Source organism: Epinephelus fuscoguttatus, linkage group LG17, assembly GCF_011397635.1.
Source record: "Epinephelus fuscoguttatus linkage group LG17, E.fuscoguttatus.final_Chr_v1".
Taxonomy (NCBI): domain Eukaryota; kingdom Metazoa; phylum Chordata; class Actinopteri; order Perciformes; family Serranidae; genus Epinephelus; species Epinephelus fuscoguttatus.
In genome coordinates, this window is record NC_064768.1 from 32,268,243 (window position 1) to 32,295,242 (window position 27,000).

Consider the following 27,000-nt stretch of genomic DNA (forward strand, 5'->3'; position numbering starts at 1 on the left):
ATTTAGTTGTAATGTTCAGTTTATGTAATTGATCTGTTTTAATTGTTGAACAAATTAAGTTGTGGTAAACCTGTGTTGCTTTTGTGACTCATGTTGGGAGCACTCTCTCAAGACTATTGCAGTTTTTTTTAACAGAATAATCCACTCAGTATGCTGCATTTCCTGAGAATCCTATATATCATACAACTTCAATTAATAGCCCAGGCTATTATTTGCTCAAATCACAGAACTCAACAAGCTTATATTTGGGGCAGATGTGTATGCGGGACTTTTCACACAAAACTGTTGCAGAGAAATTGTTTATTTAAACCAATATGAATATTACTTGTATAAAAATTAGGCTTCAGATCATTTATCAATTATGAGTCATTCATTTCAACTCAATCCAAAAGACAGAGAGAGGGTGAGTTATGGCCCCCGAGGATTACAGCACCTGGCATACCAAAACAACACCACTTTACCCTGTTAAAACAATACTCATAACTTGTTTCAATTTCTATGAAAAACACTTTTCATCCACTCGATCTGCAGACCCGTACATACATAAGGAATATAAATATTTTATAGGGTAATCCAGGAATGGACACATTATTAAGTTCGCTAACAACCCAGTTTTATACTTCCGAAGAACTTCTACATAAAGAACTGCTTGCCAGCCAGACCAGATGTCTAATTGAGACAGGCGATTTACAGTATTATGATTGAAAAATATAATGAAAAGACAAAATCATATTGAACAGTTGCAACAGTTTGCACAGACTGGCATCCAAATTTTAAAGACTGTAGCTTGTTCCCTTGCAGACCTCCTCATGTAACTCCACACAGTGGACCAGAATACTGGACCATTAGTTGCACCTAATGGCTTTATAAATAGTTAATAAATCATTTACTAATGCTGTTTAGGTCAGTTATAAGCTATTAATGAGAACTTTGGGATTGCCAGGATATTAAAAATTCTCTCTGGCAGATGTTAAGATTACTCCAACAGGACACTTGCTGCTCCAGTGGAATTTTACCTCTGACCAAATATCCATTTATAAACAACTTAATAACATTTACAGCTGCAGAGTTGATGGATTGTCACCCTTTATTAACAGGCTAGCCGACAGAAATGGCTGAGCCCCTGAAAAAGTCCAGTGACTGGGCCTTCCCTAAATTTGCTTTTCTTATGTACACACATAGATGTAAACCGAGAGAGACTTTCTCAGTCTCTAAGAGGGCACTATCATCCTCTTTCTCACAGGTGGTACTGGGCTTGGTGGCTCCTTTATTGATACTGGTTACCTCTTGGCTAGTAACATTAGCTGTAACGTTTGTCTGTTGTTTGCCTCTTCAGCCTGGCTGGGAGCAGCTTTCTGAGCTGACTGAAAAAAGTTCGTCATTTCATCACTATTGGAGTTATAGCCCTTTCCATCTCCCACTTTTTCCACTTTCTTTTCCACAGATTGACCTGTATGTCCTGGTATAGCAAGGAAATTCACTCTAGCAAGTAATTAGTTTACTTATACCATTTTCAGGAGAGAGCATTGTCATGATGAGTAAGGTTATATCTTATGAAAGCAAACGATAAATTCTGTAGAGTGCTTATTTTTATTGTTGTTTGAATAAGTAGCGGTGAATATTTTTACTTTAAAGTGCTGACTTCAACAGGCCCCCCACCCAGGGGCTGCACCCCAGGGAGCTTTCTCCTTTTCCCTGTTTATGAGCGGCCCTGTTTATTAATGGCTTTATTAACATGCATGTAACATCAGAGTTAGGCTTCCCTTATAAAGGCCAGACAGCTATTTTTCTGCTTGAAGCTTTTTGTTTTGCTTTCAAACCATTGTCAGGAGCCAGAAAGCTAAAAGCTGAAGAGGGCCTACTTAACCCTTAGGATCCTGGTCAACTTTATTGCAGCACAACACAGAGTATCCTAATATAGGGCATTAGAGTATGGTATAGTAACTTTAACACTGCTGAAAGCCTGCAGCCGTAAAACTGCACTTTGCCTCCATGCGTCTAAACGTCTATACATCCAAGCCCAGAAACAAATTTAAATAAAGACTATAACTGAACTCAGAGCCACAAACTGCTCCCTCTGTATAGCTTTTATGTACAGTGTATTTATAGCGTACATGATTTTTTTCTCTTGAAAGTATTTTACACTATTATTATCCTGTATGTGTATATGTATAGTATGTTTATTGTGTAAACAACAGTGTATCCTATAATTATACGGCCTATAGACTTTTTATGTCTTTAACGACTTCCACTATCTTGGAATGATGGGACTATTTTTTGTGTGTGTGGTCCATTCATCCATAACAGTATATCCATCCGCTCAGCACGAATGCAGCATCTCTGGCTATGGTGCAACCTCACTGTAAGGACAGGACTCCAGGGAGCTGTGCACAGTCGCTGTACCCGATGTTGTGCAACTACAAATAGTTCCAGTACATAATTCCCCCTTAAAACCACAAACCTTTATTTTCTCTTGACATTTCTGTTTATGTACGGAATACTGAAACCAAACAAGAAACATGTCAATAGTGAACTTTAGAGGTGTTGGTTGGTATGTCTTTTTTACTTTGGATGAAGCCAGGCTGGCTGTTTCCCCCTGGTTTCAGTGTGTATGCTAAGCTAGGCTAACCTGACTCCTGCCCTGTATTGCTTTTGCATAACCTCTGACACAACTTTGCCTTGCTATTCTAATTTTGGGTACAGTTGCTTCTGTTTTTTTGCAAATTAATTGCACCGTATACTCAGTCCTGGTGCGTGCTTCAGACTCTTATTGGCTTTATCTCGCATCACTGGGGGCATGCAACGTATTTGTTTTCTTATCCTGACCTCAACAAGATGGCGGCATGGTCACATGGTTGTTCCGCAGCCACTTCTGACAACATACAGCAGTGATCCAGATCAGGAGCAGGACCACACCTTACATTCCCAGTGTCACACCAGTCCATTTCACCATAAAGCACAAGCCTCCTCCCCTTCTCTCACCAGAGTCCTCTGCTCTGTTAGAGCGGCAAAAAGGCTCACCTGATTGAATGGCACTGTCCAGGACTCAGCCAAGTTTCAGTGAAACAAAGGGTATTACAGTGATATCCCGTTGTAAACTGATGCAGCATGGATGTCGCCCAGTTTATTATCCGACGCCTGTACAATGGCCAGCAGGATGATAGTTCAGCTGGTGCCCATCTTCTCCATCTCTTCTTCAATGTTTACTGATATTTACATTTGAAAATCTCCACCTGGCTAGCAGAAGTAGGCAGGAGGAGAATTTACACACTGGTAAGTTGATTTTCTCATTCTGAAAAGCTGGGAGATCTACATGAATACAAGTAGTCCTATACTCTTATCCCTGAGTTTAGGAAGACAATGGCTATGGAAATTAATGAGTGTTTGTATCGGTTTGTTTTGACTGAGGTAAATCTAAAACAGGCTACAGAGGGTAAGTATTAAAACTCCTGATGAAGAGGGTGGGTGCCATCAGACAGGATGCAATTTTCCATCCTTACCTGACTTTATACAGAATAGACAGGCTACTCTGTGGGACGTGTAAAAAATGTGTTACTTCTGTTTACTATTTTAGCCAGTGCACTCTTGGATTGATATGTAGATACAGCCATGCCAACTGATGAGGAAAATTGTTAAAATTGATTCAGTGTAGGATATATCGATAAGAGTCATCAGGGACATGTAAGCATAAACTTGGCAAGTTTATTTAGTGGTTATTAACCACTTTTGTGAGCATCTTTCCCCTCAGCTGGGCTGTGATGATGTGCACCCAAGTTGTGTTTGTAAGAGGCTATTCAAAAATCTTAAGAAGTCCTCTTGACTTACCTGCAGCCACCTCAAAAACACACAAGAATCTTTTGCTAACAGCATTTATAAAGCCCATGTTTATAATGTAACAGCATAAAAAGTGTGCCTATTGTACATACTTCATTTTGATATGTGTATAATGCATTTCAGAAGTTGCTGTAAGCCGCCATAATGCTTTATGATGTCACATTAAAACAGGCCAAAGTATAATTAAGCAAGGCAAGGAAGCTTTATTTGTATAACATATTTCATATGCAAGGGCAATTCAAAGTGCTTTACAGAGCAATAGAATATAAAACATAATAATGGTTACAGATTTACAATAAAAGAGTAAAGAGAAAAGATATAAAAGGTAAAATTGATTACTGTATTAATTGTATTATTTGCTATTCTAAATGTTACAATTAAAAAATCACCATTAAAAATAGCAAAGATGCAGACAAAAGGTGCAAAGATTAAAAAATAAGATTAACATGTATAACATCATCTGGGAGGTTATTCCAGGTTTGTGCCACATAACAAAACCCTGCATCACCATGTTCTGTTTTAACTCTTGGAACAGTTAATTGGCCAGCCTCAGACATCCTCATGGTCCTAGAAGGTTTATGTGTCACAAGCATGTCAGACGTATATTTGGGCGCTGAGCCACAGGCGATTTATACACAATTAGGCTGAATTATCAACCAGGCAAAGCGGGCTCCAGACTGTCGGGCTCCAGGTTCATTATGTGGACATTGTTTTGAGGTGATGCATTTGGAAATATGGGAGTATTTATGACTAAAGCAGGCTATGACAAAGACCTCAAGCTTTGTCCTGCTGTATACGTTGTGTCCTCATGAGGGGCGCTTTGTCAAAAAATAATAGGGGTAATAGGGGCCCAGCAGCAAGTTTTTGCAGCAGGGGCCTTAACGCAGATTGATCCGGTCATGAGTGTAATTATGTCTGACTCATTCTGCAAAAGAGTTTAAAAGGTGTTATTAACGTCATGCTGGTGGTGGTGATGATAGTGAGTGAGGTCTTTGGATGACATATTGCCTTAATGGGAGCTCATTGTCTGCTAATTTCTGGATGTGCCTGTTCATCTGTTTTGATATTCAACAAACAATATTTGACCTGCAAAAATAAAGTCCTCAAAAACTCTGAATAGACAGCATTTGTATGAATATCAAAGAACTCATATTGGCCTGCCCTCAGTATTGATGTGTAGCACACATAAGGCTGAATCAGAGATAGGACCACCACTGACGCTGAACCCATAGACATTACCGAGGTGACTCATAAATGACATCAGAAAATACAAGACATTGGAATGTACGTGAAAAGAGGCTCTCGTATCTGTCCTCTGTATCTGCATCACACTCTCTACTGCTGAATACATTCATCGAGATGTGTTGTCACATCTCAACCTTTAAAAGCTGTCAGTCAGAAACACAGAGCCCCATCACTTTTGAAGATAAATGTAATCAGGTTAACCATATTTCAAATACTGCACCAGCCTGTTTTCAGTCTGCATCATATAAAACACATTAAATGGAATTCATATACTGTAAACTGGTTGCCACTTTAAAAGTTTAAACATGTCAGTGGGTTGTGATACTTTTTATCTAGCACTTGGAGTGCTACTTTATCTTGAATAAGATATTTTACATAGGAAATTCATAGTGTCATCTGCTAGATCCCCTGCACACAATGCAGATATTTGTTGGCCGAGCATGCATGCTCCTTTACACCAAGAAGCAGGGCCGTAATCACTTATTTAATACTCGGGGGACAGAGGGACCATTTTCGATCTATACCTTCTGCAACTAATCCTCGAGGGGTGTCTGGGGCAAAATGCCTTCAGGATAAATGTTCAGAAACATAGCAGCTAAAGTGACTATTTTATAGCATTTTAAAACAAAATCTTAGCTGTGGGGTTCCCAAAGTTTTGATGACTGAACACCATTTGAGGGAGCCAGAATAAGTATCAGATATTGGATTTTTTGCCAATGTTTGATATGCCTGTAACAAAACAGTTGAGGAATAACCAATACCAGTATCAGTATATCCACTTTTTTCCCTGAGTAAGTCCCTTCTGTAGTGGGATCAACATCACATTGTGCATGCATACTCTTATCATGATGGCCCATCAGCCGATGGAGACATGAAATGCAATACTTTACAATGTATGTAATATTCTTTAATTGCGCAAATTAAGAAAAAGCATGGGCGGCAAAGTGCCATGGTGGTTAGCACTGTTGCCTCACAGCAGGAGGGTTGCAGGTGTTGATTAATTACCATACCATGACATATTGATGACCTTATTTATGACAGTCTAACACTAACACTATAACAGTTGACAGTGATATACCCTACAGAACACTCATATTACAATCTAGCTTTCCACTTTTTAATACATTTGAAAGCAATGACATTAAGAGAGACAGTGTTTGGCACTGATTGTACCTGTCCACAGAAGTCGAGCAACAGCTTTGCTTGGGGTATGGCAACACCACTTGGACAAACCATACGCAGAACTGCAGTACACTGCAGTACTCGAACCAGTAGTAATAATAATGGCAATTTACTAAGTTTATTTATGATTATTTAGCCTTTATTTGCTTGCAATTATTTCGGACAGCAATACGTGGTTGCCTGTCGTGGTAATGTTTCTGAAATATATGGGGTAATATTTTTGCAATATACTGCAAAGGACAGGTCAATGAAAGCAGGCAGGTACAGAATGTTACAGCTGCAGACAGCCACATGTGTAAACATTTTAAAACTGTAAACATGATCCTGGCAGAGCCCATCATCTCCACACCTCTGCACAAAGAGCACATAATATACTGGAAATTCCCCAGGATGCCTCTCTGTCACAAAGGTGGCTACCGCTGCAACACCTCGCACGTCACCAACCCTAATTAACCAATCGGCGTTGATTCTTGTGGATCCTCGTTCATGCGGTGCAGATATTCTCTGTAGAAGGCAATATATGTGTGTCTAAGTGTGTGAATGTGTGTGTGTGTGTGCATGCGGGCTGATGGAGGGAGCATATGGAACCGATGCAAAAAACACATCACACTGCTCCGGTTGAATTTTCTTTGATTTATCAGATGGTAAAAAGTGTGCGGCTGGAAGACAAGGAGCAGGGAAAGTGATGCTTCAGCACGTTGGACAGCTCCGCTCTGCTCCTCTCTTCATCTGACCACCAGTGGACTCACCAGATTCTCCTCCAGGTAGAAATACGTCTGCTGATTGTGTTTTTGAAGCTCAAAGTACTAAAGTGTGCTTACAGATATGGTTTAATGTGCTTGAGTCAGTACCAGTGGGTGCAGGTCGGTAAGGGACGAGGGCGCGTCCCCCCGCCCTCACCCCCCAGTATCGGAATAATGCAGTCAAACATATGCAGCTGAGAATATGGAAAAAGTGAAATAAAGAGGAGAATACATTCACTCAGATCGCTATTCTTAAAAGACCAGAGGAGTTGTGTTTGATTTTATTGTGTGGAAATGAATTAAGTGATACCTGTGCGTTTGAGTCATACGTTGCCTATACTGAGTTCTTTGGTGCAACAGCACATGTAGACGTGCAGTGGTCCGCCAGCAGAGGGCGCTCCTGCACCGCCTTCCACTGATCAGGACCAGTGGTATGCGCATGTGGTGGCTAATTACAAATGGCACTTTACACCACCTCTGATGACCTTACAAAGCATGCTGTCGTGTCATTTTCTGTCGCAGTTTGTTTTCTGAAGCACTCATCAGCTTCTAACTTCCATCAGAGACTCTCTTTTTTTTTTACAAGATTAAAAATGTGCCTGGGGGGCCCTTATGTGTGTCCCTTTGGAAAAATTTGATGTCACCTGTTATTTTTACACTTTTATGGTCTTAGTTATGTGAAGGAACTACTGTATTACAAAGATATTAGACACTTACCAACACATATTTGCAGATTTTAAGTGTTATAGACTTGTTGTGAGATTAGAATGAGTTGTATGAAATATTATAGATTTTAAAACCAAAGCATCACTTCTTGAACTATGATTCCTTTTGTTAAAAACTAAGCCATGATGATTTTAATGAATAAATGTGAAGACTTTTCACAGATCCCCTGGTAGAGTGCCACTGACCCCCGGGAGTCCCTGGACCCCACTTTGAGAATCACTGGCCTACAATATAACATAAAAACCTCAGATTTGGGGAGGGTTAGACTTTGCTATTGATGTCAAAAGCACATCAATTGGATCTATAGAAAGCTAAGTCTGGCTCTCCTATTAAAGAGGGGTAAAGATATAAAAGGACAGTCTCTTTATTCCGTGGTGTGTGTGGCTTTGGCCTCCACCAACTCCTGAGTGAAATATCCATCTCTTTAGTTGTTGCATTCTCCACGGTGTTCACCAGCTAATGCTCTGTCTATCTGTCTGCTGTCTGCTGCTGAGCAATTAGTGTACAGGGGGTCTATTAGAGCTTTTCCTCCAACAACAGCTGCCTGCCACGTCTAAACACGACACTATGAGATGAGGGCGAACCAAACTAGTTGCGGATGTGCTGCAGATACAGAAAGTACAAGAAAATAATTCCAATATCTTCACCAATTTTACATGCGCAGCAATAAGAAAAACAATGTGTGGTTTTCTGCTTTTGCAGTGTGCTCCTGTATTTGGTTGTATTTTGTTTTCTGCATTTGGTTTTCATCACCATATTATCATCAGTTATCATGGTCATGATTGGCAAGTCACAGAAAAAACTCAGCAATATATCTGACAGTGCTGTACGCAGGAAGGCCAAACATATAATTGCCGATGCCTCACATCCATTACATTCAGAGTATGAGCTGCTCCCGCCTGGGCATCAATTTAGAGTCCCAAGAACCAGTCGAAACATATATAAGAAGTCATTTATTTCCTATGCTGTACAGGCAATGAACAAAGAATGACTGTATCAGGGAACACTACTAAGTTTATAAGTTTTCTCTTTTACTATTTATGTAACTTATTGCTTCTACTTGCCCATGTGCACTATTGTACCATGCATATTGTAAAAATGCATGTTTTGCATCTATCTATCTATAGTTTATCAGTTTACTGAGAGGTTCCTCAAGTTTTTCTTGTTTTTATCGCAACTAGGTAGGAAATGCAGCTATCTCAAGATCCTGATGCTGGTTGCTGCTACAGTATATTAGTCATGGACGGCTTTGTTTTGATGACATATTGTCGTTCTAAAACAACTTCTGACTATTTTTATCTTCTGCTTATTTGCAACAGCAAGACCTGAAGCTCTGTATTGTGAAAGTCTTCTTTTTAGGCTCTGCTAACATTGTTGTGAATGAAACTTGCCCCCCACACACAGAGCAGAACAGGAGTCCTTGTATGACAGTTCTTAGGAGCAGGATGACGCCAATGACAAAATCTCAGCTAGTTAAGCGCCAGAGTTTTTGAAATGAATACAGATATTTTACTTGAGTTAAACCCACTGACTCAGATGTACTTTTATCTTAGCTGTATCCATCAGCTCACTTGAACGTTTGTATGAACCAAAAATTACCATTTACTTAGTGGTGTTTTATTCAACATGTTATTAATGATGTGCCATGTTTCAAATGTCCACCTTGTTTGTCCTAAGAATCAGCAGTACTGTCAGTACTTTCTCTGCCAAGTGGTTGTTTTTATCTCTTAACCTGCACAGGTTTAGTGGGTTAGTTGCTGCTTTGTGAGATTCTATTTCAACAAAATAAGAAAACACATCAACATCATGTAAAATCAACAAAATCTGATATCCTTTGATCAGCTCTGACCTCAGCCTTCTGTAGAAATTCAAACTACAAGTTGTTGTATTAAAAGATTTAACAAGGCTGTAGCATGACCAGCAAACTCAAGAGCAAAAACAGTCCCCAATCCAGGAATTCTAATCAATATCAACTTCCATGAGTGAGTGAGGAGTGCTGGGAGTTTGCAGCACAACCTGCTACCCTGGCATTTAGTTTTTCTAATTAGTAAGCAAGCTGTTGTCTTCACTGTCCTTTCACTAGAAGAAAACATTGACATTTATAGATTTCTTCAAACCACAAATATGCTGCATTTGTTTGTTTTATACCTATCATATCAACGTTTCTACTGACGTAGTACATGAGCTGAGTTTATCATTGGAAAGTGGAGCCAATGGTTTAGATGGTGTGAGCCCCGAGGCAAGACACCTGCCAAGCTGCAGACCACTGCAGTCCTCTGTTAGAGATCAATAAACAACAAAACTGGTTGTTTTTCAGTGACTTGTCGTGTTTCAACTGAGGACAGTGCCACAAAAAGTGATTATTTTCTCTGATGGTTTCTCCAGCCATGATTGTGCAACCAAACTGTGATTTTTATGCCTTAACATCATCTTTTCCAGCCATAACTGAGTGGTCTTTGTGCCTAAACCTAATCACACATTAACCACAGTGCCGTTGAGATTTAAGAATAACATGCAAATGTAACGAATTTGTAGTTTGCAGACACTTGCAGGAGCTTTGTCCCACTGAGACTGCTTGCATGTTTTGTGTTAGCAGGTCATGTCATAATACTGACAAAAATGTCAAAACAAAGCAGTTGAAGAGATTCTGTTTGTTCATGGTCCATGTCAAATGATTGTTTTCTCTCTTTGCCACAGGATGACAGCGAACGTGTCTCTGTGGGTTTCCACACCTGCAGACCCTTTACAGACAGGCCTTGTCTTCTCCCTGCTGAACTCATCTGCTCCACCCTCCCCTCCACCCTGGAAGGTTCCGTCCTTCACTGTGGCTGCTCGTTGTCGTGTAGCAGCCACCCTGGTGCTCTTTGTCTTTTCTGCTGGGAGTAACCTGTCAGTCCTGATCAGCGTGTGCTGGGGACGGGGCTATCGGCTGGCAGCACATCTCCGCCCGCTCATCGCCAGTTTGGCATCAGCTGATTTGGTGATGACTTTTGTGGTCATGCCACTGGATGCCATTTGGAATATTACAGTACAGTGGTATGCTGGGGATGTTATGTGTAAGCTGCTGTGTTTCCTCAAGCTCTTTGCCATGCACTCAGCAGCATTCATACTGGTGGTGGTAAGTCTGGACCGCTATCGGGCCATCCTCCATCCTCTGGATTCTCTCGATGCTGGGCTCAGGAACAGACGCATGCTGCTGGTGGCCTGGGCTCTGAGTGTGCTGCTGGCATCTCCACAGGTACAGTGGGTTCTGGGTTACACACTGATCTTTAAGACTGTTATTATTGTAGGCATATATGATTAACACCAGATTGGACTTATAGTTCCACTATCATTAGATTTTAGATGTGGTAATGATCAAACAGCACTGCAGCTTAGACTTTTTTCACCTGTGAATCATGTTTTGAGGTTGGCTAACATTTGGGAAATGACAGGCCAGCAGGGGTAGAAAAGTAAAAGAGAGAGTGCATTCCCAGCAACTAATCCACAACCACACCAAACTGATAATTGATGTGCCTGTGGACACATCACTGACCTACCTGTGTTAGCTGGACATTCTTTACCATTCTGCATGCGTACTGCTGTTTATCATGACAGTGACATGACACTATCCCAACATGTAATTGGTCAGAGGATGGTTATTTTACACCTTGGACAGGTCCAACTTGACAGACACACTTCCATCTAAGCACATATTTGGAGGTTTCACTTATACTGCATCATGCGGCATTGCTCTACTCATCTCGCTTGGAAACGTTCTTTTGAGGTTTTCCATGGGCAAAAGTTGTGGATTATACCTGGTGCCTGTTTCCAAGCAAGCTGAGCGAACACTAGAATATAAAGTTAAAAATCTGCAGACCACTAATTAGGCAAAGTGAACTGTCATTGGCAAGGTTGGCAGCAGAATGGCTCATTGATCTGTTGGAGAGACAATGGAGCTTTATGGCACAGAGGAATAGGCTTTGACACACACGCACGCACACACACAGTATACTTGTTAGCAGGATACATTTACTGGTTTGTCTGGAATTAGTTGACAGTGACAAACACATCAAATTTAACTCTAAATCATATATTTATAGCTTATTAGCAAACACTTTGTTATAATTGGAGTGATCAGTAAAACTCGTATTCACACTGCTGCTGTATAGATGCTTAATTGAAGTAGATGTGGCCCTCTTGTTAATTTGTCTAAGTGTGTTCCATCTCTGACATTGCTGTTATTAACCCTGTGTTCACCCACAGCACTGCCACTAACAAACATTCAATTAACAGTGCTCCATTTCAAGTGTAAATCTCTTGTAAATCCATACCTCCACTAGAAAGTTACTAACCAACTTAGTTAAGCTCCAGAATCATGCCGAAAATCACCTTTTAAAACTGGCTCTAGAACAGGTAAGAACCTGTTGGTCGCAGTGTTTTGTTTCTGATGTGGTATAATTGGTACACTCAAAGGGACTCACACTACACAGAGTCAAAGAACCTCCCCTGCATTGTGTGAATCTTTGTGTATTTTGTATAAACAAATTTAATACATAGTTTGTTTAATAAAACAAACTGCATTTGTGTTTTTCAGTGATTGCATGAAATTCATTTCTCATCTCTTTGCGATCTCTTCATCCTCAGCTTTTCATCTTTCGGGCCATTAAAGCTGATGGAGTGGACTTCATTCAGTGTGCAACCCATGGCAGTTTCCAGTTTCGCTGGCAGGAAACGGCATACAACATGTTTCACTTTGTGACACTGTATGTCTTCCCCCTTCTTGTCATGACTTTCTGCTACACCCGCATCCTCACCAAGATCAATGGGCAAATGCACAAGAGAAAAGGTGTGTGACTCTCAAAAGACATTCGGAGGTCTAACTAGGGAAGTAACGAGTTACATGTCGTCTCATCAATATAACAAACTTTATTTTTATGTACTTTTATTTCAAGTATAGGTACATTGCAATAGTCACTTTTAAAAGTCCTGATAAACTGTGTGACAAAGATAAACCAGCAGCTGCAGCAGTGAAGAAGCTGCAGGTGCATTTGTGATCACTGGAGGGCAGAGTTCCATATTCAGAGAGGTCACACTGCACTCAGCCGACACACTGGAAGTGTTATAAAAGTTTATGGTCAATGGTGGAGTGTCAGGAGGGCCAGTGTTCTGACCAATAGAGCTAATGCTCAGAATGACCTACCAACATGAGGTGCACATTTCCAGTGTGTTTGAGAGGCAAAAAAAATATTCCAGAGGAGACGCACATACTTTTACCCACATTTATAGAGGTAGTAGTATATTTTGATGGATGCTTAAGATGTGACAGAATAAGCTGCTCTACTATAAACTACATTTACAGAAGTAGTAGTCCATTCTGATCTATTGCTGCCAAGCGGCAACCTCCTGGGCTAAAAAATGAAGCCAACGCTGAAGTGAAAAAAAACAACAACATGCTAATTATTTGCTACTTTAATGCACCACCCAGCAAACATTCAACTTTAAGTAATATGTTCGCTTTTGGCTGCAGCCAATGTGGGATTTAAGTTGTTTGTACATCTCTGTGTTGGCATTTGAAACAAATTTAGGACAATAGGACACCGGTTGAAATAAACTGAAATTTCCCTTTAAGGTGGGGGTAATCTATTCTTTTACGTTTATGAAATGTAAGAGAATGAAATGTATGCCTTCCCATATTTCAGTTTTTGCCCATGTTGTGTTTCTGCAGATGGTGAGCACTGCCTGAGACGCAGTGGAACAGATATGATACCCAAAGCCCGGATTAAGACCCTCAAGATGACCATTGTGATTGTTAGCTCCTTCGTCATCTGTTGGACACCCTACTACCTCCTGGGGATCTGGTACTGGTTCCAACCAGCCATTATCAAGCACACACCTGAGTATGTCCACCACATACTGTTTATCTTTGGCAACCTGAACTCTTGCTGTGACCCAGTCATCTACAGTTTCTACACACCATCTTTCCGGGCAGACCTTGCTGATGTTGTGGCGTGCTGCCGCGGTCGCCGAATCAACAATGCCTCACCCCGCTCTGTAGATCGTCTGTCTGCTCGCAGCGGTGGAGCTGCTGTGGAGATGGAGTCTGATCTGAGCTCAAACCAGCACAGTGGGAACCCTGTTTAAACAGTGGCGATCTGACTCTCAGGAAAAAAGCATTGTTACAAAATACCCAGCGTCCTTAATGCAGGTGTTAGCTGTTAGATGCTCATGCATGAGAACATTATGGGAAGGTGAACAATGTTGGCTTTTCTTACCCTTTAGAAAAACTGTGAAACTGTGATTCATGAGCACGAAATAACCTGTTGTTATGTATGCAGTATACTAATATATGTGCAATTTATATGTAATGATATACTGAATTTGTGTACCAACATTATTATTCTATAAGTGCAAACAGGTGTGATGTAAAGTATCAATCTGATATACTATATGCTCAATAAAAGTGTAATATCCTTAGCAGTTGTGACAGAATTTAAGTCTTGTGTGTTACAATGGAGCTCTGAATAATTAGGAATATTTTGAAATTTTGATGCAGAGAGCAATATTCTCAGATTATTTGTGTGTTTTATGTAAATCATTTCTGAGTTTTTCTCTTTTTTATGCAGAAATATGTACTCCCCAACGCCGACATTGTACAAAAAATATACTTTCCAAGAAGTTAATTGCCTTTTTTTAAATGTCACCCATATATTGAAGCAGGCTTGCTTGCAGTGCTTATCTAAACATAAAGGCTGTGTTATTGATTGTAGTGTTTGCCATGCTGCAAAGCTGTTGTATTTCTTCACCCTCGAGAGTGTCTGACCTTGGATTGGAAAAGAAGGAAAGGAAAGTCAACTGAGACTGCCATCCTTGCTGTCAAAGAGGAAATCCACACTGCTGGAGGGCTCCCTCATCTCCATTGTCATCCTGCTGGCCTTTCAACAGCATTATGACACACTGAACCACTAGATCCTCCTCTCAATCCTCCAAGAACTAGGCGTCTTAAGCCCTGTTTCCACCAAACACTTTTAGTATGGCACCTTGTGGATGGTACCAATGGAACCATTCCGTACTGTCCCCATTTTTGGTACCCCTTTTGCTGGGGTACCTAGCATAAAGATCTTGTACTAAAAGGTGGAGCTGTGAACAGTGCAGTCTGTCTGATTGGTCAGCAGAGGACGTTCACTCTGCACAGGGCGGAATTGTGGCTGGTTTTTAGGCTCATGTAACCACAGTTAATACTGTGGAGAGTTTGCAATATATTAACAAACTGTAATTGTCAACTCATGCATTGAGTAACATTTCAAGTTAATGTTCCACCTTAAAAGTTAATTAAATTATTTTTTCTCTGACAGTTCTCTCTGTCCAGTTGCTACAAGAGGCAGCAAAATATCCTTTCATTTTATAGTTGCAGTTTACTAATAAAACTCTTCACAGTATGAACAGTGGTTGCATAAGCCTCAAAACCAGACACAACTCAGCCCTGAGCAGAGTGACCGTCCTCTACTGACCCATCAATGGACTGCAGTGTTCACAGCACAGTGTAGGCTCCCTGTTAATGGAAGTGAGCCTAACCCTAACCCTAAAGTGCCACACTTATAGGGTAACTTGGAGAGAATCTTTGTCTGATCCTTGTTGCTTTGCTGCGGTGGTTCCTCAGGGTTCGGTTCTGGTTCCCCTCTTCTCTTTTTCACTCTGTAATTTACTCACATTGCTTTTCCTACCACAGCTATGCAGATGACACTCAACTCATCATGTCTTTCCCATGGTCTATAGTTTAAAAAATGCATCATAAACAATAATTCTACACGGCATTCAGTTAATTATTTTACAAGCTCTTTCTTGTTAAGTATGTAGAATGAACCCAACCAAACACATGTTGTTTGGATGGCCATAACAACACATAAGGAGGCATTTTCACTGAAAGTCCAGAGCTGATATGTGGACTAATGCATGATGTCATGAGCAGGCTTCATTTAAACAGTGGGCACAAACAATGCCACAGTATGTATGTAATCTTTCTGTCAATATAAAGCCCAGGTCAGACCAAAGATTCGCGATGAGATGAAATTGTTTTAGAACGTTGTAGAGAAAAGTTGCAGCGGTATGAACTGGCCAGTCTGAATTCAACTCAAGTTGGCTGATGGTGTAACCTGCAGCTCTGCTAGTCAAATTGCCAGTGGCTGATTTACACCAGTTTCAACAGCCAGTCATGTTGTAGTGACGTCCACTGGTCAAGTCAAAATGACAGTGTGTTCACTTGGCGGGACAGGTGTGCCAGTGTTGGACAGTGGGTTGCTGCTGGTACTCGCTGTATGTGCTGTATCTGATACTTGTTTTGTTTATGTTTTTTGCCATTTCATCACTACTACAAATGCACCTTCAGCCAGTATCTCACTATCATAATCATTCATATTTTAAGAAGCAACATTTAATATTTAGCCACAAAACAAGCTTGAAAAGCTGGAAATCAGAACTTAGGTACAAAGAGTTGTTGCATAGAGATGATACACCATCTCATCTAGTTGAAATGGTGTGAACCGGCAGGTTTTTAAAACACTGCAGAACGGCGCATTGCAAGTAGTTGCCTGTTTCAACTTATCTCATTGCAAATCTTCAATCTGAACTGGGCTTAAGGGATCTCAGCACACGCTAGGTGGTAAATTGGTATCACCTACTCCACCATTCATCTGCTAAATGCTAACAAAAGTAAAATAGAGAAACATTAATTAGGCAAAAATTCTTTATTTGGTTTTAGGCATGTTGGAATGTGATCAAAGAAGGAGAAAAAGGCAAAGGTCAGGTCAGACATTCAGATAGAGCAGTCACCAAGAGCCCAAGCTGTTTGGCAGGAATCAGAGAGTTCAAAGTTAGCAGGTAATTTTAGCTCTTTTCTTAATTTAAACTATCACTCTTTAATAATTATGTAAAAATGTAAAACTTGACACCAGATTTAGCTTTGAAGTGATGTTTCTTCTGTGCTCATTATCATACATTTCTTAATAAGTTATTTGGTTTATATGCAGAACTCAACAGAAACACATTGCTTCAAAGAAGAGTAGCTTATGGACACTCAGTACCATCAGGATTTGCCTGACAATAAATATGCAATTAATTTGTCATATGAGCACCACCGGTGTCCATGGCAAAGAACTGGTGTTGTCTTGTAATTACCTTTACAACTTTAAGACTTACAGCAGGGGTTTGTAGGCTAAATAAATAAATAAATAACACCAAAGGGTCAGTTCAAACAAATCACCAAAAAACATTTATCGCCCTCTTACCGCTTGTGGTATCTCAATTTTTTTCTTTCAAAAGTTGCACTGTCTAGTTTAAAGCTACAGAAATTCCATCCACTTCCATTTTACTGGATTAATGGAAAAAACATTGGGAAACACAACTATGAGGTTTTTTAGTCATTTGTGTGAACTGACACCATTTTGTGTACAGTCAAACCCTATCATATCACAGCTTGATCTCTGTTTCCAGCTTATCTATAGTCATGTCCTGTACCTCCAAACATTTTCATTTTGGCCAAAGACCGAGGATGGGGCCTCAATCACAACAGTTTAAAGCTTTAGGTTTTCAGTTGGCTACATTACACCAGTGGAAAGCTTAGAGAACAGAGAAGCACTTATAATCATTAAAGCATTGTTTCTCGTTGGTACTAGCAGCCAGTCTCTACTGTCCTACATTTTTTTTTTCTTTTTCTGAGGTTCATTTTCTTCTAGTCGCTGGCTCTTCAGGGCAGAACGTGAGTTTGGCTTCAAGAAATCTCCAGTCTTAAATTTAGTGTCTCTGGAAAACTCACATCACTTGCTCAAAGGCCATCATCAAGTAATCCTAACAATCATATCATCCGTACACATGTCAACAAAAGAAAACAGTTGAAATGATCATAATTAATGTTATGAGATCTAATAATAATAATAATAATAATAACAATAAAAACTTTTTTCAAAAAAAGCAAACATTTGCTTTGGCAATTTTTCCTGTGCACAGCAGGAAGAACATAAGACTCAAATGAAAAGAGACAGAGAAATGAATCGTTCCAAACAGAAGCAACAAATGCTTTCCATTTTAAAAACTAGTTTAACCACTACACACTTCACACTACAAAAAACACATCGACTTTTTAGGTCTTCCATATCAAATACACTTTTTGGTATCGCATTGGTTAACAGCTTTTAGTTATGTCAGAAAGGAGACAAGGGGAAAAGCCCTTATCTTTTATAAAGTTCTGCTTTGAGTGAAGCTAAAATACTAGGAAAGGGTCAAGATAAACCTTGAGGACCATTAAAGCTTGAGGCAAAACACACTTTTGGTTAAAGATATGTGAGTTTCTTCAGCCAAGACGTAAAGTAATGGTTGAAACCCTGGTTCAAAGCATTATTTTCAGGGTTTCAGTAGGGAAACCTTTTGTTAAAGTCCATCTGAAATCACAATCAATCATGCATGTTTGCAGACAAAATTATATCAAAGTGAGGGCAACATAATGTATTTAGTTAGGTGTAAAAAAGCAAAGACCGCATAATGGCAGATCTTCCATATGGCACTATCTCTGTTTAAAATGGCACACATTAAACACAGAGTTGTTAAAATGTAAAGTTTCACTGCATCCCCTACATAATTACATATAAATGTAGCATATCAGTGGTTTGCAGAAATGTACAATGCAAACATTTTTCTGGCAACTGGGTGGGTTAGTCAGTGTCAGTGATAAAAAGGCGACATTATAAGTAAAGAATATAGAAACAATAACAAAATTATTTGAGACATGCAAAATTAATTTCTCCTTTTTGGGCACTGTTTTGTTAGAATAAAATGTGGAATTCATTATCAGCTGGACTTTAAATGCAGTTGTGTTCTTTGGAAGGCTTTGTAGAAAAAGCTTAGGGTCAAAAGCAACTTTTTTAAATCTAACTTTTGGTTTCTTCTCAAAGCTGCTGCCCTCAAGGTTCACCTATTGTTCATCATTCACACACATGTATATAATCACGCTCACAAGCGTGTTGCTGTGCTTTGGTTATGAGGAGGTGTAAAGGTAAAGACTCTGAATGTTAAAAATGTAGAGGTATTTGGTTAGATATTTCTTTACGATAGCTAAATATTTGGCAAGAATCGAACTACTTTAAAAAAGAAAGCAAGTATTCCTCATAGTATTGACATAGAAAGTCTTTCAAAATATCTGACATCTTCATTTGGTCGCTCACTAGAAGTTAAAAGTTGTCAACAAAATAAAGGGTTCCATGTTGAAGGGGTGCACCTGGAATGACCAAACTTAAGGATATGAAAAGTATTATTTAAAAAAAAAATGACAACAAAATCATGAGAATTTTTTTTTTTGGCTTGAGTTCAGTTAAAGCACTTTTCACACAGGTGACCCCTATCAAACAGGAACATCCAAAAATTTTAAGTAAATGTATTCTCTCTTAAAATAATTTCTTAAAGGAAAAAAAGGAAAACCATCAAAATGTTTACATCTTTGGGTATCATTCAGCTTGGTTTTCATAGAAGAACTTTTTGGATAGGCTGACATGGTGAAACACGAGCCTCATCCGTGCATTCAGGCACGTGTCACCTTAAAACTTCTTTCGCCGCCAACTCAGTGTCATCGAGGTCCCAGGGTAACCAATTTGGCATCTGGAGAGTGAACTTGGCAGCATGGCCTCAAGCAGTAGTTTTTTGGCTTAGCATCAGTACGCTATCAGGTTTGCAGGTGTGCAGATCAAAGAAGCATCCTGTTAGTTTGATGTTGTTTTCTTTGATGGGCTTCATGGAAAAAAAAATTGAATGCATTGCTTAAATGGTTCACAAAACATTCTTTGACGTCCATATTTTCCATGAGCCACATTCTCTGCACAAATATGTCTTTGGAGATGGATCCTCGTGGGTATTTGAGAGCCATGAATAGCCACATAGTTGAGCAAGAGTAATTAAGGAGGCAAAACTGTACTCCTTAATGTCTGCTGATGTGAGATCAGAAAAGTTGGAGATTTCCACCAAAACTGGCAGTGTTGATGGAAACAAAAGGTGACCTGGCTTGAAGAGGAGGTCGTTAAGGCTCTTGTCGATCTCCGATTCACTAAGGCTTGTGGCAGTGGAACTCAGGCTCTGCCACAGTTACGCTCTCCCTGGTAGTCATCCTGGTGAGCACTCTTTGGACTGTCCTGGTTGGCGACTGACACGGATCACTGGCACTGGTCGAGGAAGTGGTTGCTGAAGGGAAAGGGTGTCAGTATTTTTTGGTTGAGGTAGGCTAGCACACGCTGCATAATCAGGCTAAAATCGGCCTCAAGTATGGCTCAGACATTCTTGTAAAACTGAGGTAGCTTTCTTTGGAGGTATGCAGCTTTTGGTTGAGGAAGGGTTGAATAAAGAATGCCTGTTTACATTGTTCCTCTAAATGGCTCATATGGTGATAGACAATCATTTTTAATCCGACTTTCCCCCTCATAAGGCGTTCGCAAAGGCCACTATGTTTCTTCCTTTTCTTATTGCAGAGGAACTGAAGGCAAAGTCTAGAGTTCTGTCACAACAGACTAATAATGGCTTAATTTGAGGTTTTAACACCATGGTGCACAATCTTCACATGTCAGCTTACCAGAGGAGATCTGAGAAATATAATATTTTGGTTATGGAACAGACTCCTACTAGAAAAAAACTGACATGAGTGTTTGTGGTGTGCATGCAAGAAGAATGTGACAAGACCTTATCTGGAGTGGCAATGCTCTTTGAAGGCTTTTTCTGCATGCACATGTGCACATGCACAGGCAATAAAGGCAATAAGCTTTGGTTTGAGGTAGAATTGGAGGATGGGGGTGGGATGGCAAAGGACTAGGATATCTCTTAGCTCTATCAGCTTTCTGTCACAGTTTTATGGAGGCTACTTTCAGGTTATTAGCAGCAGGTCTGGGGTGAAGAAACCTATGACTGACCCCTATCAAAGGGCACAGAGGGTGCTCATTAATGGGAGGCTTGGGTTTCATAAGTGAGTAGACTGCTGGGGGGAGAAGGAAAGGGATGTTGGTGTTGATATCATTGACCAGTGTTAGCCAGTGTCCGTGCCAGGCAAACCTGACAAGTGCTGCTCAATGACGACCTGGTACTGCGCTGGACAGACCACCTGCTAACAGGAAGAGACAGGACAGGAAAGAAACAAGAGAGAACAAAGACAGGAAATCAGATACTATTCAAATATGGAACTTTTTATGACATGCATAAGCACTGCAACAAAATACTGAAAATTTTTATGGGTATTTTTGACCTAAAGGATTTTTTTCATAGTTCTGAGAACATACCAAGAACCCCCCTTTTTAATGTGTCCACATGGCAGAATGTCAGAACATCATTCCAAACCACTATCTATGAATAATCGTTAGCAAGGCAGCTTACCTGAGGCTATTCCTGATCTTGAAGTTACCAGGAGGTCACTTTAACAATTTCTAATCAAGATTTTCAAACTTTTTAAAATATAATTTTCAAATATAATACTTTGTTCCAAGTTCCTACCCCAAGAGAAATACTTGAAATGGTAATGACTTTATGCTTAATAAATGAAGCTATGACCAGCATATTTGGAGTGACTACCTGAGGCACCGGCTCTACTCTGGGGTGGTTTGCTCCATCTTTAGGGATGCCGTTGTGTCCTCTGCTGTCCCTCGGTACAGACCAGCTGTCCTGAGTCCCCTTACTGCAAAACAGACTGCAAACAGGTTCCATCTATAAGTGCACACTCTGTATAACATTACATCAGCAGAACAAAAGAATAATTCATGAAGGTGCAGAATTTTAAAAAGCCCATCCTATTGATCAATGATGTAGTCCGGTTCAGGTTTCTATATCACAGTAAACATGATATATAATCAAGTGGGTTATAATTTAACAATACCTCATGATAGTGTATAAATACATAGTAAAAAGGATGTACAGTGTACTGGTACTTACCTGCGGCGGTATCCAAACATGAGGAAAAGAACACAGAAGATGATACAGGCAGTGCCGATATGGATGCCAATGACGATGCTGCCAAGAGAGGCCTCTCCTTCCCTGCACTGACACAGACTGTTCTCTCCTGGAAGCAAACACGGCACTAATGAAATATATCCTCAAAATGAAAAAAAAAAAAAATCTGAGCTGCAGCCAAACTAACATTTGGCACATAAACGGTCAGCTTTTTCCAGTGTTTTACACATTGCTGATATTATGGTTTAAAGGCCAAGTTCAGACACTTCATACAATAACTTAATTGACAGTTGCAGTCTGGTGGTCCCTGTCTGGCAGCCATTTCAGTTTTAGAGCTTCTTCTAGCAGCTAAAAGAACTTCTAAGAAGTATTTATCCTGTGATATTAATTCATTTTTTATTTATCTATAATGTGATGTATATGTTTTGTGCTTCAGACAGATGCCTTTAATAGTAAATGCTGACCTCTGACATAGACTGCCAAATCATTTTCTGAGTTTTCTACTTTGTTACATAACTGGGATATTAGGTGTTTGTTGTATCTATTTAATAATATATTAACTAGGTTAAATACATTATATTTCACTTGTATAATATATTTTAACAGTTTCTGACTTGTAGATGTCATATGAAATCTCTTTTTAAGGTTATATATATTTCAAAGAAATGCTGGTCTTTTCTAATTTTCAGTCGAGCGTGAATTAAAAAAGAAAAAAAAAAAGGGTGATATGGAATTAAAGATGCAATTTCTTTTCCTTCTCAGTACTGCTGAAAGCTGTTCCAGGACACAGTTTGTGATCACACTCACCAGTGGTTTTGTCACTTGAGCCTTCCTCTGCCAGCGACACCAGCCTCTTGGCACAGTCACTCTCCCCGTTTCCATTGTAGGCCACCAGTTTGACTTCATACACTGCGCCTGGATCTGAAACAGAAGGCCCCCCACACAGAATCAGTCAGTTGGAAACAATGTTTTTAAAGGGGAAAAAATTTGTGTCTTACTTTAAGTGACTGTTTCCGCTGAGGATATGTCATTTTTAAGCACAGTCATACTCAAGTTACCTGTTACTACAAAACCCACACACTGGCTATTGGATTGGTGGTGCAGGGATTGCAAGTGCACACGCTAATTATCTCCAGGTTATTCATTATAATCTCACATTTTATGTGACAAAACCCAACTGTGTCTTTGTGTTAAACCACATCACATTGTCTTGTTCTCACATTACATTGCTTTCTGGATCACTGATATCCCATTTAACAATCTCCTTTCTACTGGTGATTGTATTTCATGCTGTGAATTTAACTGACTCAATCAGTAAGTGGCACCATCCTTTTTACAGAAATGGTATTTAGCATCCATTCCTTAAAACACCTGCTGCATGCTGCCTGTTGTGACTAAGACATGATGCGTATGTTGAGCCATTGCGCCACACTTTCAATTACATCCAGTGCTACTAAATGATGAACCGATGAGGTGATTGTCATGCGGCACATGAAATATGATTGTCATTGACTGCACTTCTGCTGTGAGGATCAATGCGTGTTCAGTGAATTAGGGAGAGCGTTGACAGTTGTTAGAGATGAGTAAAGGAGCAGAGGTTGACTGATAATAGACAGACAGAGTTATTCAGGCATATCTGTAGGCTCATTATTCTGTCGATAACCCTTTAGTATTCAGCCTTTATTTAAGCTGCCGCTTGACAGGAAATATTTTCTCATGGTCAGCTATGACTATTTCATTTTTAATCATCTTGATTTTATAGTGTTTTCTCTAAGTAGAGAGAATAAATAAACATGTTGACATACCATAAATAAAAGTGGTAATACTTTACAGGTCTGTAGTTTCCTTATAATGTTCTGGAACGTTTGAAAGAACTCTTGAAAAGATCTATGTAATTTGGTACTAATTACAAGCAACATTTTAAGACAGTGGGTGCTGTAAGTTGCTTTCACCTAAACCAAAACATTTTACTATTCACTTATGATACTCAATTCTTGTTGAATTGTATGTTTGCCTTTAAAGTAATTACACAATATTGCATGCTCAGCTGACCTGCTGTCCTTCCTTACAGCTTTCTATGGAATAACATAAACTTCTGGGACTGCCAAGATAAGCTGCAGTTGATTGTCCGCTTGTTACGTTCACCTTTGACACTATTACTATACGCACCTACCCATAAGTGTGCAAAGGACATACTGATGGACAGACTGGCAAATAGAGGCAGACCTTTAGATAATCATATATAGTCTGTATCTGACCATAAAGAGACCTATTAAATAAAACTGTAAAAAGCTCTGAAAGACAGGGGGGACAAGTTACTGCCCACAGCATAATCAACAATACGACACATTTGACAGTCAGTGGTGCCAGATTTTGTCCAAATTGTGCATTTGGTGTTTCAGAGAGGTGTTACATTTTGCCTCTGAAATAGAATCAAGTAATGGGAGACGGCACTGTGAAGCTGATGCTGATGTCTTGTATTCCAATTCAATCATATTGTTTTGTAAGTAACCAAGACTTGTGTTGTTATGGTTACAGGCATTGAGCCCGGAGGAGTCACTGTGTAAACAAATGTGAAGGGAGAGGTGGATGCTGTTATTCAGACAACAAGGAGTGAGCAACATCTTGTTAGTATAATGTGGAAATGTTTATGTTTTGTTCTATTCATTTCTTTTTCATTGCACCTGCAGCTCTTATTGTCAGTGCTGACCTGTTGTATAGTACATGCTGATTAAAATGTGGGAGGGAGCAGTTTTTCGGTGTATTGACCTGGCAAGATTTCATTTTTATACATCATTAGGCTCAGCGTTAGGTTGATGGTTGGAGTTAGAATGTGTCAGCTACAGGTTGTGCCCAACCTGAGAGAAAACTCTGTCTGAAAAACATGACTGAGGGCAAGATCTTACACCAGTGGTTCTCAGATTACTGCAGAATTGGCCTGCAATAAGGTGCCAAGTGGCCCGCCAACCATTTACTAATTTACGGTAAGATTAACACTGGGAATTTCTTTGTACTTGAAGTAGAAAAGCAACAAAATAGAGCTGTGGCAGCTCCTAAAATGTGGAACGATCTGCCTCTGCACATTAGACAGGCGTCTTCTCTGTCTATTTTTAAATCTCTTCTTAAAACCCATCTCTTCTCCCTGGCCTTTGACACCCTGTAAGACGTTGACTTTTTTTTGTTTGTTTGTTTTATTGCTTGTTTTATTTTATTTTATTGTGTGTTTTTTGTTGTATAGCTGTTATTTTTTTTTTTTTACAAATGTTTTATGTCTCTTAATTTATTTTACTTGTATTTCATGCCTTGTGCGAGCTGTTTTGTCTTTTATTTATTGTCTTTTATTTATTCTTCTGTACAGCACTTTGGTACTCTGTGGTTAAAGTGCTTTACAAATAAAGTTGGATTGGATTGGAGTGGTTTATCAAAAAGGTGCCAGGGTAGGACTGACAGAGATTTAAGCTGATGCCTGAATGCCCTAAAATCTTAGAAACACCCCAGCCTACACCTGACCTGTGCTGGGCTGAAAACCTTTCAAATTATTTATTACATATACAGATAAATATGATTAATATTTGTTTATTAAGTGGTCCAAGGACAAAGCAAGCTCTGTATCCCTATACTCACCCAGATTAGCAATGGTGTGGGCATTGACGTGACAGGGCAGCTGGATTGGTGTCTGGAAGTCAGCGTGGGGGACCCTGCGATAGGACAGCCTAAAGCCCTCAGCCTTACCAGCCTTACTGGGGAGCTCCCAGAGGACTTGCACGGCACTGGAGTTCACCACCTTGGTGAAGAAGGTGGGAGCGGTTGGCACTGGGCAGAGAGCAGAGACAGAACACAGAGAGTGATGAGAATTTTATTCCATCTCAGGATATTTAAGCCTTATTTCTTTCAACATGACTTGTCTTATTTCTAATACCTGACTTTTCAAAACATTGTCTTTACTGTTTTGAAAGATAATTCTCACTGATCTTCTCTCTTTTCATCATTTTTTGGTCGATGACCAGTATCATTCACAGTGATGTAAAATAATAATGACAAACATGATTCAGGAGAAGGAGCAGAAATGAACTCATCATGGTTTCGTCAGTGCTTCATGTTCTTACCGCCCCCTAGTGTTGTAGTCACCACAGTGTGGGACTGCTGGCTGGCCCCCAGAGGGGAGTAGGCCTTCAAGAAGAGGGAGTAGGTGGTGGCTGGCTCCAGGTTGGTCACATCATGCTGGAAGGTACCTTTACTGATGGCTTCCTGCAGCTCCAGACTGTCAGGCTCTGAATCACACACACACACACACACACACACACACACACACACACACACACACACACACACACACACACAGAATTAGAGTTAAGTTATTATTGTGACTACACATTTTGAAGTTCAGATGGCATCTTTCTAAAGTAGACTCTTGCTCTTGTGGATGTGCGCTGACACTCACCTCCTATCTTGCGTATGTGCAGGACGTAGCCGATGATGCTTTCAGTGACATTGGCGGGTGGCTGGCTCCATGTGATCTGCAGGGCGTTGGTTGACAGGACACTGGCTTTGAGGCCCTGGGGAGCGGCGGGCAGGTCTTTCACCTGGGCCACGGCGAGGCGGGCACTGGCTTGATTGGTACCAGCACTGTTCTCTGCAATGCACTGGTAGATGGCCTCATCATCTGAGCTGATACGGGTCAGAGCCAGAGTGCTGTGAAGATAACACACAGCTGTATCAATTTACTGGGAAGGCAATACTGTGAGTACAACTAAACATTGCACTAGTAATACCTGTACTCCAGCTACAGTACTAGTAGGCCCATCACTATTATGACTACATACTAATAATAACACTTACACCATATTAGAAATATAGTATCAATACTTCCAATACTTGTGTTACTCCCTCCATTCCTGCTATTGTTACTGCTGTTCACTCTTCCAACTTTTACCCATATGATTTCTTCTACTACTGCTGCTGCTCAAAGCTGGGCAAATTGGGCAAGTGGCCCAAAGGTCTGCTTTGTGAAGAATTTAATTAACTTTAATTCACCTCAATAACTTCATCCCATCCCAACAGGGAAATTTAAAAAGTGCAAATTTGTTTGGGATTATGCTCCAAAACACACTATAAATTAAAGCAATAAAGCATTTTTACTTTATTTTGAAGTGGTATTTTATGAGAGACCCTGTGTCCAAATCTAGTTTTAATACCTATATCTCTTTAGTGCATACTGTGCTTGCATGTTTTCCAAATTACAAGGCATTTAATCAGTCAACAAACTTGGGTAAAGGTTGTATTCTAGCATTGGTTGGTTAGTAGGTAAAATACAATTAAATTTCCT

The 27,000-nt window shown here is 40.0% G+C and overlaps 2 protein-coding genes across 2 annotated transcripts in view; one reads left to right on the plus strand and one right to left on the minus strand.

The window, feature by feature from the left end:
* The first annotated feature begins 6,808 nt into the window (after nt 1-6,808).
* LOC125904671 (gonadotropin-releasing hormone II receptor-like) lies at nt 6,809-13,983 on the plus strand. Its single transcript, XM_049602249.1, has 4 exons — nt 6,809-7,025; nt 10,428-10,968; nt 12,357-12,558; nt 13,438-13,983. The coding sequence occupies exons 2-4, from the start codon at nt 10,429-10,431 to the stop codon at nt 13,851-13,853; spliced, it is 1,158 nt and encodes a 385-aa protein (XP_049458206.1). The 5' UTR covers nt 6,809-7,025; nt 10,428; the 3' UTR covers nt 13,854-13,983.
* A 6,659-nt stretch (nt 13,984-20,642) lies between these two features.
* Nucleotides 20,643-27,000, minus strand: part of si:ch211-57n23.4 (immunoglobulin superfamily DCC subclass member 3) — a 32,723-nt gene continuing 26,365 nt past the window's right edge. Inside the window, exons 8-14 of the mRNA XM_049601741.1 lie at nt 26,116-26,366; nt 25,781-25,945; nt 25,299-25,487; nt 22,482-22,595; nt 21,657-21,783; nt 21,300-21,414; nt 20,643-20,838 (exon numbers count right to left, since the gene is read on the minus strand). Coding sequence (XP_049457698.1) covers nt 20,761-20,838; nt 21,300-21,414; nt 21,657-21,783; nt 22,482-22,595; nt 25,299-25,487; nt 25,781-25,945; nt 26,116-26,366 — 1,039 coding nt within the window. The 3' untranslated portion in view covers nt 20,643-20,760. The remainder of the gene's footprint in view (nt 20,839-21,299; nt 21,415-21,656; nt 21,784-22,481; nt 22,596-25,298; nt 25,488-25,780; nt 25,946-26,115; nt 26,367-27,000) is intronic.